The 12382-nt window shown below is 38.7% G+C and overlaps 1 protein-coding gene across 4 annotated transcripts in view; it reads right to left on the minus strand.

Annotated features, from left to right (window-relative positions):
* ENOX2 (ecto-NOX disulfide-thiol exchanger 2) overlaps positions 1–12382 on the minus strand; it is a 296553-nt gene that overhangs the window by 155933 nt on the left and 128238 nt on the right. For 3 of the 4 annotated variants that reach the window (XM_050777527.1, XM_050777526.1, XM_050777528.1), the window contains one exon: positions 10173–10316. The exons of the other annotated variant lie outside the window; for it this stretch is intronic. Coding sequence is in view for 1 of the 3 variants with exons in the window: in XM_050777526.1 (XP_050633483.1) it covers positions 10173–10316 (144 nt within the window). In the remaining 2 variants the exon portion in view is untranslated. The remainder of the gene's footprint in view (positions 1–10172; positions 10317–12382) is intronic. 4 annotated transcript variants of the gene reach the window in all.

Genomic DNA, 12382 nt, shown 5'->3' on the forward strand with positions numbered 1-12382 from the left:
TCTTGGGAAGTTTGCTTGAGTTTATACATGTAAAGCACTTGGTCATAGCAGTTGGCATACAATCAATATTTAATAAAAGCTACTGCTGCTGTTATAGTTGCTATTGAATCAAATATGCAGAAGAATGTGGCTGGAGATAGGGAATGCCACCTGCTGAAACCTGCCCCCTCTCCAAAATTAGTACACTCTGTTTCTGCAGTTGAGTATCGCTCTAATGGTTTTGTGTACCACTTTCATCACCTCTCACCATATTCTACAAAACAGCTTGAACACTAAAGATACTTTTGCTTAAAATTCAAATGTAGAATAAGCAAAATATTTTAAAATTAATTATATTACACAAGCAATTGCTCAATGTGAAATGCTACAATCTACAAGACTTAAATTGAATAGCTCACATTATGGAGGATATGGAAGATTAGAAAAAAATCAAGACTGTCCCCTTAGCACACAAAAATAGGGAATTTCAACATTATGGATTTTTATTTCAGTAGATAATCAATGGACAACAGGAAATAGAGTAGAGAAAGCAGAGAAAGAGAAAATTGCAAATTAGGTGGTCTCTTCTTTCTGTGCTGAGATACCTAGAGAAGTCAACATTTACACAACTACTTTACTACCTTTTGGTCTACTCTGTTACTGTCACGTCTGTCATTTCAGTTCCTAATAGAGGACTCTGGACACACTGTGTCACAGAATACTACAAATGTCCAGCATTCTGAATGACAGTGGCCTAGGTACATGTATAATAGTTCCTTTGATACAGTATAATTAGCTGCACTGCTTCTCAAGCATGGTTGCATATTGGAATCATCTGGGGTGCTCTTAAATAACATAGACACCTGGCCCCATTTTCATTTTGATTTAATTGATTCCAGACACTGATTTTGGACCTATATTGCCTGGGTTTGAATCTCATCTCCTCTACTTACTATTGGGACACATTACTATTTGGACAAATTAGTCTCTGTTTGTTTCCTTATCTGTAAAGTGAGGATAATAACTGTACTTACCTCATAGGGTTGCTGTGAAAATCAAATAATATATTTGAAATACGTAGTGTCAGGCACACAGTAGGTGTTCCATAGGTATTAGCTATTAGTAGTAATAGTAAAACAGTATTTTAATTGTTATACTTTGGTGTTGTGGAAGAGAAGGGAAAGCTTGTAGAGTTTGCAACCACATGTAACTGACAGTGCTGAAATGGCAGCAGAAGTATTCTGTGTTTCAAATTTATAAAAATGAAATCTCTTCATTGTAAGGTACCACTTCAAGGCTACAATAGAGGATATGAGTTTGATTCCACTTGGAATTTGTCTCAATTTTGTACATGAAGAAGTAAAAATATAAATGTAACACACGTGTACTACAACAACCCTATTTACCTATACCACACAATGGACTGTCATTGCCAGTTTCCCATGGTATAAAAAAATCCTAAGGAAAAGACTTTGAAAAATCAAAGTCATGCTAATCTTAAACAGCGACATTGGGGGCTGTAGGGGTTTGGTTCTTGTCCCCACTTGTCGCCATTCTGTGGGGAAGAAGAAATTTCCATTGTGTTTGTGAAGGGGGACAGAGAATATCATAAAAACTTCTCTGGGCTTTCACCCCTGCTTGTTCTTTGGCACAGGAGCAAGATCGACTTATCTGATTATCACGCCTGTAATCCCAGCACTTTGGGAGGACAAGGAACGTGGATGGCTTGAGCCTAGGAGTTCCAGACCAGACTGGGCAACCTGGTGAAACCCCGTCTCTACAAAAAAACACAAAAACTAGCCAGAATAGAGGCATGGCCTGTAGTCCCAGCTACTTTGGAGGGCTGGGGCGGGAAGATTGCTTGAGATCTGAAGTTTGAGGCTGCAGTGACCCGAGACAGCACCACTGCTCCAGCCTGGGTGACAGAGGGAGACCTTGTCTCAAAACAAACAAACAAACAAACAAAAAACTAATATTATAATAAAAATAAAAATAAGTACTTATTCATGGCCTATCCTGTGCATTCTAGCTCTCAGGTCTAAATGCCCTCCAACTGGAATGACTCTCTTTCTTTTATAGAGTGAGTAGAGCTTAGTCAGGGCACAGGCACCATCTTCTAGAGGTAGACCTACAGGCCCATTTTGCTCTTCATTTCTAGCTTCCACTGAAGTGTGACACAAGCCATCATTCTCAAGGGCGCTGGGACGGTAAATGGTCTGCTCTGAAGGCTCAGTCATCTCCACAGGTGAGTATCAAGGAATACATTTGAAGCTAGAAGTTGTAGGAAGTCTCATTAGGCCTATAAGCCATGTTCTTCAACATAGTTTTATCTATAATAAAGTCGATGCCATATTTTGTTCCTCCTGAGGTGTTTTTTTTGTGTGTGTTTTTTCTCAGTTTGATTCAGAACTGGAAAAAGAAAACCAGTGTGGTTATTTCATGCTCTTACACCATAACAAGCAGAGCAGTAACCATAAAAGTATTATCTGACTGCTTTTAAGTCGCTTTCTCCATTAAACAAATTTGGAAACTGAGGCTTAGAAATGGCTTCTATGGTTTACCTAAGGCCAAAAGTCTAATAATAACTGTCAAATTCAGTACTAAAAAGCACAGACTTCAGTATAGTTTTCACTACATGTCTGAGAGTGCTCCTTTCCTTTATCAAGGCTAGGGAAGACCGTACAGGTCCCAAGGACAAAAATGACATTTGCTTTCTGCACTTTACTAAGCTAGGAAGAGATGAAAACAACCTCTCAAAATGCAAGAATCCTCTTACTCTGAAATTCAGTTTTACTCACCTAAAACTGATTTTTTTTTCCAGACAAATCTTTGCCCAATAATCAAGAAATTAAAAGAGATTCTCTAGACGAAGTTATACAACAAAGTTTAAATCACTGATATAGTTTAGGTATTTGTTCCTGCCCAAATCTCATGTTGAATTATAATCCCCAATGTTGGAGGTGGGGCCTGGTGAGAGGTGTTTGGGTCACGGGGGAAGATCCCTCATGGCTTCATGCTGTCCTTGTGATAGTGAGTTCTTTTGAGATCTGGTTGTTGTAAAGTGTGGCATCTCTCCCTCCATTCTTTCTCTTGCTCCTGCTTTCACCATGTGACATGCCTGCTTCCCCTTCGAGTTCTGCCATGAGTAAAAGCTTCCTAAGGCCTCCCCAGAAGCTGAGTAGACGCCAACACCATGCTTCCTATAAAGTCTGCCGAACCGTGAGACAATTAAACCTCTTTTCTTTATAAATTACCCAGTCTCAGGTATTTCTTTATAGCAATGAAGAAAGGATGGCCTAACACAACCACAAACAAAACATAAGTATAAAATGCTTTCCTGCTTGAATGGAGTGGCCTTACTAAGGGTAGGCTGGGATGGCGGACACAAACTGTCCCTTAACAAGTAATCAGGTGTCACAAAAAGATTCTTCTGTAATTTGCTGAGTTGCCCGAGATCTGCTCTAAAAAAGCAATACCTTCATAGGTACTTCCCAGTCTCAAACTCTTTTCTGTCTTGAGAACAAAGTGCCTTCACCTGTGCAACAGCCAAAACAGATATGGGGCCTCCCATACCATCAGGTGAGCTTGTGACAAATCACGTAATACTATTAGCATGAGGGAAGTTAGCATTTCCAGGTTACAAATACACTTTCACAGTAAAAATGAATCAATTACATGCCACAGTCCTAGCCAATTTCAAATGATTATATGGGTCTGGTAATAAGTAGTTCTCATTCTGCCATGAATTAGCCATGTGACGTTACACAAATCCCATCTCTGGGTCTCAGTTTCTTCATTTATAAAAATGATGGAGTTTGGCTAGGCATGGTGGCTCATGCCTATAATCCCAGCACTTTGGGAGGCTGGGGCAGGTGGATCCTTTGAGCCCAGGAGTTCAAGACCAGCCTGGGCAACATGGAGAAACCCTGTCTCTATTAAAAATACCAAAATTATCCAGGTGTGGTGGCACACATTTGTAGTCCCAGCTACTTGGGGGACTGAGGCAAGAGAATCACCTGAGTCTTGGGAGGTGAGCTGTGATAGGGCCACTACACTCCAGCCTGGGTGACTGAGTGAGACCCTCTCTCAAAAAAAAAAAAAAAAAAAAAAAATGATGGAGTTAGTTGAGGTTGTCTCCAACTCTAAAATACTAGACTTAAACATCTACCACTAGCCTCTATATTACCAACATATCAGGCCACTTACACTTCATGTCTGCTGAGAGAATTCCTAATGACTTAAGTACAATAAAGTCACAAAATCATTCCAGAGCTATTTCAATGGTTAGGGCAACTTAAGAGAGATGTATTTCCATTTGTCTATCCTGCCTCTTTTGTGCCACCCTGTCTGCCCTCCCCTGGACAGTCCTTGAAAATGAAAACTTCACACTGGATTTCTTCTATCAGACCTGAGAAAGCAAGTAGGCTTACTTTTTTGATCCTCCAGTTTTCAAGATAATGGCTTTATTTCTTGAAACTGTGATCAGATAAAAATGTCCAAAGGACTAAAGAAACTGAGTAGGGCCATTAGTCTACCCTTTTTCTTATTTTAATTATATCTGAGGGAACAATAGGCTCTTCTTGCCTTTGGCAATATAATAATTCAGCTGACATGCTAGAAATATCACACACCAAGATATAAAATGGTGGCATTTTCTTTCTTTAAAAACAATCAATGCTTTTATTTGTGGACTTCAAAGTACACATGAAATAAAAAGTCTCAGCCCTGTGAGTCTGAGGTAAATCAAAAGGCTGTAAGTGTCACAGAAAAGTTTCCTGGTTCGTAGCCCTCCTATCAGGTAAGAAAGGAATCAAAAGTACTCTCAAGCAGATGAGTGTTCATCTCCTTTTTATATTTCTCTTCCAATGAGCCTGAACAAGTTTTCTGATAACCCATTCTGATAATAGTTCTTCTTTATGGCTGACCAAATTTCTTCTTGCTGCTCTACAGGCCCACTTTCTCCTATTAATCTAGCCTTGTAGCGCTGTAATTGTTCACTGTCTTTATATTGTCAAGTATCATTTTGATTTCCAGAATTTCTAAAGGAAAGCTGAGAATGGAGTTGGGAGGTCTATGATCAAGACTGGATACTCTCCGGAGGTCCTTATCTAATTATAACACTCCTGGTGATGCTAGTCTACCTTAGACAAAGTTATTTCTCCTCTCTAGTGATTAGCACCTCATGTGTAAAATGCAATGACTATGAGAATACATTAAGAGAAAGAAATAATCACCATACAAATACAAATTATTATTGATTTTGAAGCGTCTTTCTGGAGATCTTGAATTTTGTGATTAAATCATTATTGCAAATGAAAACTGACTGAAGATCCCTCTTTTCATACTGTCATTCATTATTCACATGAACTTCGGCAGTACTACTTAGTACTGGGAATGGCATATTTAAGCATTAATCTATCTTTCAACACAGGCTTATAGAGAAAAGACAATGGAAATAGGACTCTGCCCAAACCTGGATGCTCACTTTGGTATCGTAATTATTCCTGGGTAGTTTCCCACTCTTTCAGAGAGCTGACACCTTCTTTGAATATTATTGTACCATGATGTTGCTTAAAACAATGCATTTGATTTTAGTCATCATCCAGTTGGCCTTGTTGACTCATGGTTTTTTCTACTTTAGTGGAAGTATTTCATGAAAGAGTTGGTATTTCTGCTTCTACAAATCCAGATGGCTCTCAAACCAGGAGGCAGTTGGCAACTTTGGGAAAAGAACTTGGCATTGTGATTTTACATGGGTTTAACAATCTTCTACTCTTTTGTTATAGAGTACCATCTGAATAAATGGATTTGCTGCCATCTTAGACAATTTGTACAACTATAGCATCACCAAGGAAACATTTCCATGGGGAAAAGGTAAAATTTAAGAAGAAACACACTCTGAAGAATTCTGAGCTCATCTTTTATAAAAGCTACAAAGCAACCAGATCCACAAAGAAAGATTATGTGGTCAAATATGGCAGTAATGTCTAATCCTGATTACTGGTCTACTTCATAGTTGAGGCAGGACACTTAAACTCTACCTATCAGTTTCCCTTGGGCACTTAAGAAATCTCAGCTGTAATAAGGCAAGGTTTCCATTAGGGTCAGGTTTTTTTTTTTTTTTTTTTCCCACAAGCACCCAGATTTGATTTGTGCCTGCTCTAAGTGTGTAATCTCACAAATGTCTGAGTAGCCTTTAGGGACAAGTGAAGCTGTCAGTTGGTCAAATTCAGATACAAAGGCACAGTTTCGTGCAAAGCTCTACCTTGAAAATGACAAGAAAATAATAGGGAATATAAAGGCATAGAGAAAGCAATTATTCAATCAAATATGTGATCAAGCAACAAATATTTCCTGAGCATCTATTTTGTGTAAGACACCATGTCTCTGCTAAGAGAGTTGGGGCCCTTCCAACAGAGGAGTTATAACTGAGTTGAAAAGCTAAAACATTATATATATATATATACACATACATACATACACACACACACACACACACATACATGTACACACACATACATATCTATATATATAGACACACACACACAAACTCATACACAATAGTTCAAGGTGGTCCACAATCAGTGTCAAGTGATTGATATGAGTTTAATGACCAATATATTTCAGAGGTACAAGAGAACATTTCTAATTAAGATGATCCAGAAAGCTTCTTACAGAGGGTAGGACTTGTACTAGGTAGGCACTGACAGTTGGATAAGACTTTGACAAGTGAAAGAAGAAGGGGAGCATGCTGGGAAAGGGAAATGAATGGTATGAGCATGGTGGTGAGGTAGGTAAGCACAGAGTCTTCAGAGAAAGGTAGTGGATCAATGTGGCTGAAATAGAAGACTTGTTTTGGGGAGTAGCACAAAATAGAAAGCTGGAAAGAGGAACCATGAGATCTGAGTGTGAAGGGATCCTCAAGATTATCATATCCAAGGCCTGCTCCTCTTATTCTTACCTAATTATTTTCACACAAACACAGCTTTCCCTAGTCTGCACCAATGTTTAACATACATTTTAGTAGTGGTTCTAGATTCCTAATAACTTTAGACACAGTAACTTCAGCATAGTAGTTAGAAATAGACTTTGGAGTTAGAGGCCTGGTAAACCACTTGCTAGACATTCAACTTTGGGTAAGTTTATCCTTTATTTCTTCATCTAGAAATGTAGGTAATAGTATACTCACAGTCAAGGGATGAAGAAAATGAGAAAGAAGGCTTGAAGGTGACAGTAAAGGAAGAAGAATCTGCAAAGTATATTACCAAGAAAAGCAAAAGTAGAGAAAATACAAAGAAGAGGGCACTGTTAATAGCATCAAATGAAACAAAGAGTTCAAGGTGGCTGTGACCTGCCAAAAGTCCACTGACTTTGAGAATCTGAAGGTCACAGGTGACCTTTAAGAAATCAGTTTTAGTACAAAAGGAAAGAGGCAGTTTATAGAAAATGGGAAAGGTAGGAGGGATGGGAAAGGAAGGAAAAAAGTATGTGTAGTGTGGAACTGGATCTGCAAGCGAATATCCCTCCCTCATCTGCAGGGATGGAGAAGGAGAGAGATGGCTTTGACTCAGTGGAGCTACAGGGCCAAGTGATGCAATGACTGGACATGTAGCTTGGAAATGAAATGGTTGGTAGCTCCTGTGGGAACTTCCAACCCTAGCTTTCCTCTTTGCTACAGTGCAGGGAATGATGACAAAGGAAGAGGGAAGTTGCTACTCATGAAATATCTTCCCTCTTCCTTTTGTCTAGTACTGCAGAGGAAGAAAATAATATTATAAAGCTATCTGCCTATTTACAATATCACAAGATTGCTGCTGAACAATTATAAAAGACTCCTTGTATACTAAAATCTCATTAATTTGGACTAGGTTAATTTGGAATTTGTGGTAATTTAACCTGGGTTGGAGTTACCTTTGTCCTACTAACAAAGAAAAGGTTCTCTAAGCAAATAGTGTGAACAAGATTTCAAGGGAGCTAATTTAGCCTGCCAGGGGCTTATTTCACCTATTTTAAAGAACATACCGTTTTTTAAGAACTTCAGCATATTCATTATTTGAATGCAAATTGTTCTGCTAATTATAGATTAGCATAATCTACTGTTAAAATCCTATATCTGAAAGTTACTTTGCTCTCACTGAATATGCTCATTAGAAATAAAACTGCAATTCTTTAAAGTTAATTCACAATTCAGATTAATACATACTCCCTTTCCCCACCCTCATGAGTTAACTGCAGTTCAGGAGGTATTACCCTAAACTCGCACATCACTTAACATGAATACAATGGAAAAACTAGTAGGTGATCATAAAGGTCTCAGAGCCAAAAGACACGTCTTAAAGTTGATGTTCTAAATCCTGTGCACTCTATCCGTGGCAGGTTCCACTTAGAGCTGATTTAACTTTTACTTATACTAATCTGGCACATCAGCTTGGAGAGCTGGCTGGGTTTTGTTGTTGTTGTTGTTCTTAATTCAGTAGAAGGAGAAAAAGGGCTGCTACATGAAGGGACACTGAGAGGAATAAAAAGTGACTGTAGGCTGCAGAAAGGAGACAGGACATGTGTAAAACGTGGCTATAATAACTAAAAGACCACCGTGGCGTAGAACAATTTAGTGTAGAGGTAAAAAACCTATATTCTTTAGTAAATCCTTAAAAATTTAAAAGTATTAGAGTGCAGTACAATAACTAATGACTGGAATTATGCCCCTAAATGATCAAGCAAAGTTTAAATTATATTGAATACATGTCTTTAAAAGACAAATGAGTTTATACACATACACACATGTGGTTTATACTCATAATGCTGAGCCTAAAAATGTGAAACACATTGATGATTTAAAACATGAAATTTATAATATCATATAATAATGCTAATAAAATAGCAACATTTATTAAGTGATTACTGTTTGCAGACACCATGCTAAGCACTTTACCTACATCATTTCGACTAACTGTCATAACAAATCCTAAGACATAGGCTTTAGTATCACTTTTACTTTACAGTTGAAGAAAGTGAAACTCAGAGAGGTTAAGCAAATAACTCCAGGCCACAGAAAGAGATAAAACCAGGATTAGAACTCAGGCCAGTTCCTTGGCTATACACCATGCCATTCCATGCTCCAGAAAATAGAGCTCTCTAAGAATCACTTATTTCTTGAGGGCTACATATAACTAATGTTTTACTGTATTTTTATTTTCCAAACTCATATTTAACAAATTATTTATAAGCAGCGATCTATGATCTAAGAGTCAGAAATGATACATTTGTAAACATGCTCCATTTCATAAGCTGAAAGTAAAAAGTAATAATAAAAAACAAAACAAAGAAAATGATGAACATGTCTGTTATGCCCATCCCCAAATCTCAGATGTTTCTGTATACTACAGATTCTACTTCCAAATGAATAACCATGCAAAGAGATAAAATTATAAAATATTAAATGGTCAGTTAAGATCTGGCTCCCCTATTGTTTCCTCACTCCTTTTGGAAAAAAAAAGAAAAGAAACATTAAGATGAGAATAGGCCAATGGGACATGAGGGATTGGGGTAGGAGAAATTGCAAGGGAGGCTAAAAGCTCAGTTGGGCTGTTATAGAGGGTTTAGAAGAATCTGTTTGCCAACTGTTCTAAGAGAATTATAACGGCATAAAACATATGTAGGCATAGTGGGTATTGAGGGGAACAGGGGTAGAGGTGGGCAGATGCAAATATATGCAGTTATCTGTATTAGAAGCAAAAGTGAGGATGGCCTGCCACATGTACATACAAAGACGAATGCACAGTGAAACCATTCACTCACGCAATTCTTTCTACCTAAATCGATGCTCCTTACTCATCTCTTGTCTCAAGCCTACCCATTCTTCAAGGATGAGCTAAAAATGGCACTTCCGCGATGAAGTATTCTATAATCCCTAAGGCAGAATTAAACTCTTCCTCATTTATGCTCTCATCGGTTTTTCGCCCTTTACACATTTGCCACAGCACTGATGATACTCTATCTAATTATCAGAGTTATTCGTGTATGTGCTTTTCCCTCCTTCAATCCCATAATGAATTCCATGAGGACAGGGGACTCTTTCTCATTTCTTTAGTTCCTACAAACCCTAGCATAGTATGTGACCTGCCACATACTAGGCTCTGGGAAAATGTTGACTCTGGCACTGGCTTAAGACAGTGCATTATCACCTAGCTTACCTGAAGGAGTATTTGTTCTCTTTCTTTTCTTGCTTGATTCCCCTCCATTCTCAATGAGGCCTTCTGTGACCAGAGGGCCACTGGCACTACCAAACTGCAGGGGCTCGTTGTTGTTGGCAGGGTCAAAGGGCAGCTGGTTCAATCCTAAAGAAGAAAAAGAAAGCCAAAGTCCAGACTCCATTAAGGACTGGGATCGTCTCCAGATTTTTATTATATGAGCCACTAGTGGAAAACCTTTTAAATCTTAAGAGCGTAGGAGAAACAGGTGAATTCCTTAAAGACCTTCTGTAATTTTTACAGATCTTTTTGGTAAGTACGGAATTAAAATATAAGACTGTGGCTCTGTCATTTGTAAGATCCCTCCTGTTTCTGTGGCAACTTAACATTTTTAGCCATAAGCTAGCAACTGTCTTCTACTTCCTCCCTTAAGGAGATAGGACCCTCATTAAATGTGACTATGGTTGGACCCACTGTTCCTTGTAAAAAGCTTGGCTTTGCATTCCTTGGATTATCTCCTGACATTTTACCATTCTTTCATTACAAGGTATGTTGAACTGATGCAGATATAATCATCAGACTATCCTGTGTCAAAGTCACTTCTGACAGTAATACAGGGGTCTCTAAAATCAGAAAACCATAACTCCATGGCAAATGAGAAAAGGAAACAGATATATAGAAATTGCAAGGGGGTTATTTAGTAGCTGGAGCAATGGGGAGTTATGACCTAGATTTCAGTAACGTTAATCTCGTTCTCTTCAAATAATATTAGAAGCATGGTCACTTTACTCGTCACTGCTGCACCATATAAAATGGCGAAAGGTATTTTCTACTCTCCAAGTCTTACACGGTTCAATCAGGGGCAAGCAGAGACAGTTCTTACTCCTCTGGCAGCAGCACCTGGAATTTCAAGTGTTTCAATTAAACTTCATGAAATGTGAAATCAAAAGCTTTTTTAAAGCCCAAAGTTAAGACATCTCCTGTAAGCCTTTTCTCCACTGGTTCTCTAATCCTATCAAAGAGGGGGAAATCAAGTTGGCCTGAAAGAGCGAACTCTTTTTTTTTTTTTTTTTGGAGATGGTCTCTTGCTGGAGTGTAGTGGTGTGCCGATCTTGGCTCACTGCAACCTCTGCCTACCGGGTTCAAGCGATCATCCTGCCTCAGCCCCCCTAGTAGCTGGGATTACAGGCATGTGCCACCATGCATGGCTAATTTTTGTATTTTTAGTACAGACGAGGTTTTGCCATGTTGGCCAGGCTGGTCTCAAACTCCTTACCTCAGGTGATCCACCCACCTCGGCCTCCCAAAGTGCTGGGATTACAAGCGTGAACCACCATGCCCAGCCCATAGCTCATGCTTTAACTCCCAAATTTTCTATGGCCCATAGCTGTACAATTCTTGAGGTAATGTTGTAAATTGTAAAAAAAAAAAAAAAAAAAAAAAAAAAACCTTGAAATCCAGTCAGCTAAAGGTCAATCAAGTTTCAATAAAATGAATGCTAAGATTCTAATGAGCTGGCATGGTGGCTCACGTCTGTAATCCCAGCACTTTGGGAGGCCGAGGCAGGCAGATCACCTGAGGTCGGGAGTTCGAGACCAGCCTGACCAACATGGAGAAACCCCATCTCTATTAAAAATACAAAATGAGCTGGGCGTGGTGGCGCATGCCTGTAATCCCAGCTACTTGGGAGGCTGAGGCAGGAGAATCGCTTGCACCCAGTAGGCGGAGGTTGCGGTGAGCTGAGATCGCGCCATTGTGCTCCAGCCTGGGCAACAAGAGCGAAACTCCATCTCAAAAAAAAAAAAAAAAAAAGAAATGACATACATTATTATTTATAATACAGAGTATCCTCTTGTTAATGTTTTCAGCCCACATAACAAGTACTGTTTTTCAGCAATCAGACTCCACTTGGATCACCTCCATTAAATGTCTTCTGGGACTTGTCAAACATTCTTCCTTACATCATGTGAGTAACTAAGTGAAAGAATAAAACTTGCTTCTGGATCTTCAGTGAACTGTTCACTGCATCATATACATGTTCTATTAAATCCCTACAATGACTAGAACTAAAGAAACAAACATCAGTTGCTATGTACTAAAAAAAAATTGAGATCATGACCAAGACTATTTAAAAAGAAGACTGGATATTTATTCCATTTACAAATGAAGATTCTTCTTGTACCTAATTAGTCTCAGAGTCAAATATGATTAAT

This window comes from Macaca thibetana, chromosome X (assembly GCF_024542745.1).
Source record: "Macaca thibetana thibetana isolate TM-01 chromosome X, ASM2454274v1, whole genome shotgun sequence".
NCBI classification, from domain to species: domain Eukaryota; kingdom Metazoa; phylum Chordata; class Mammalia; order Primates; family Cercopithecidae; genus Macaca; species Macaca thibetana.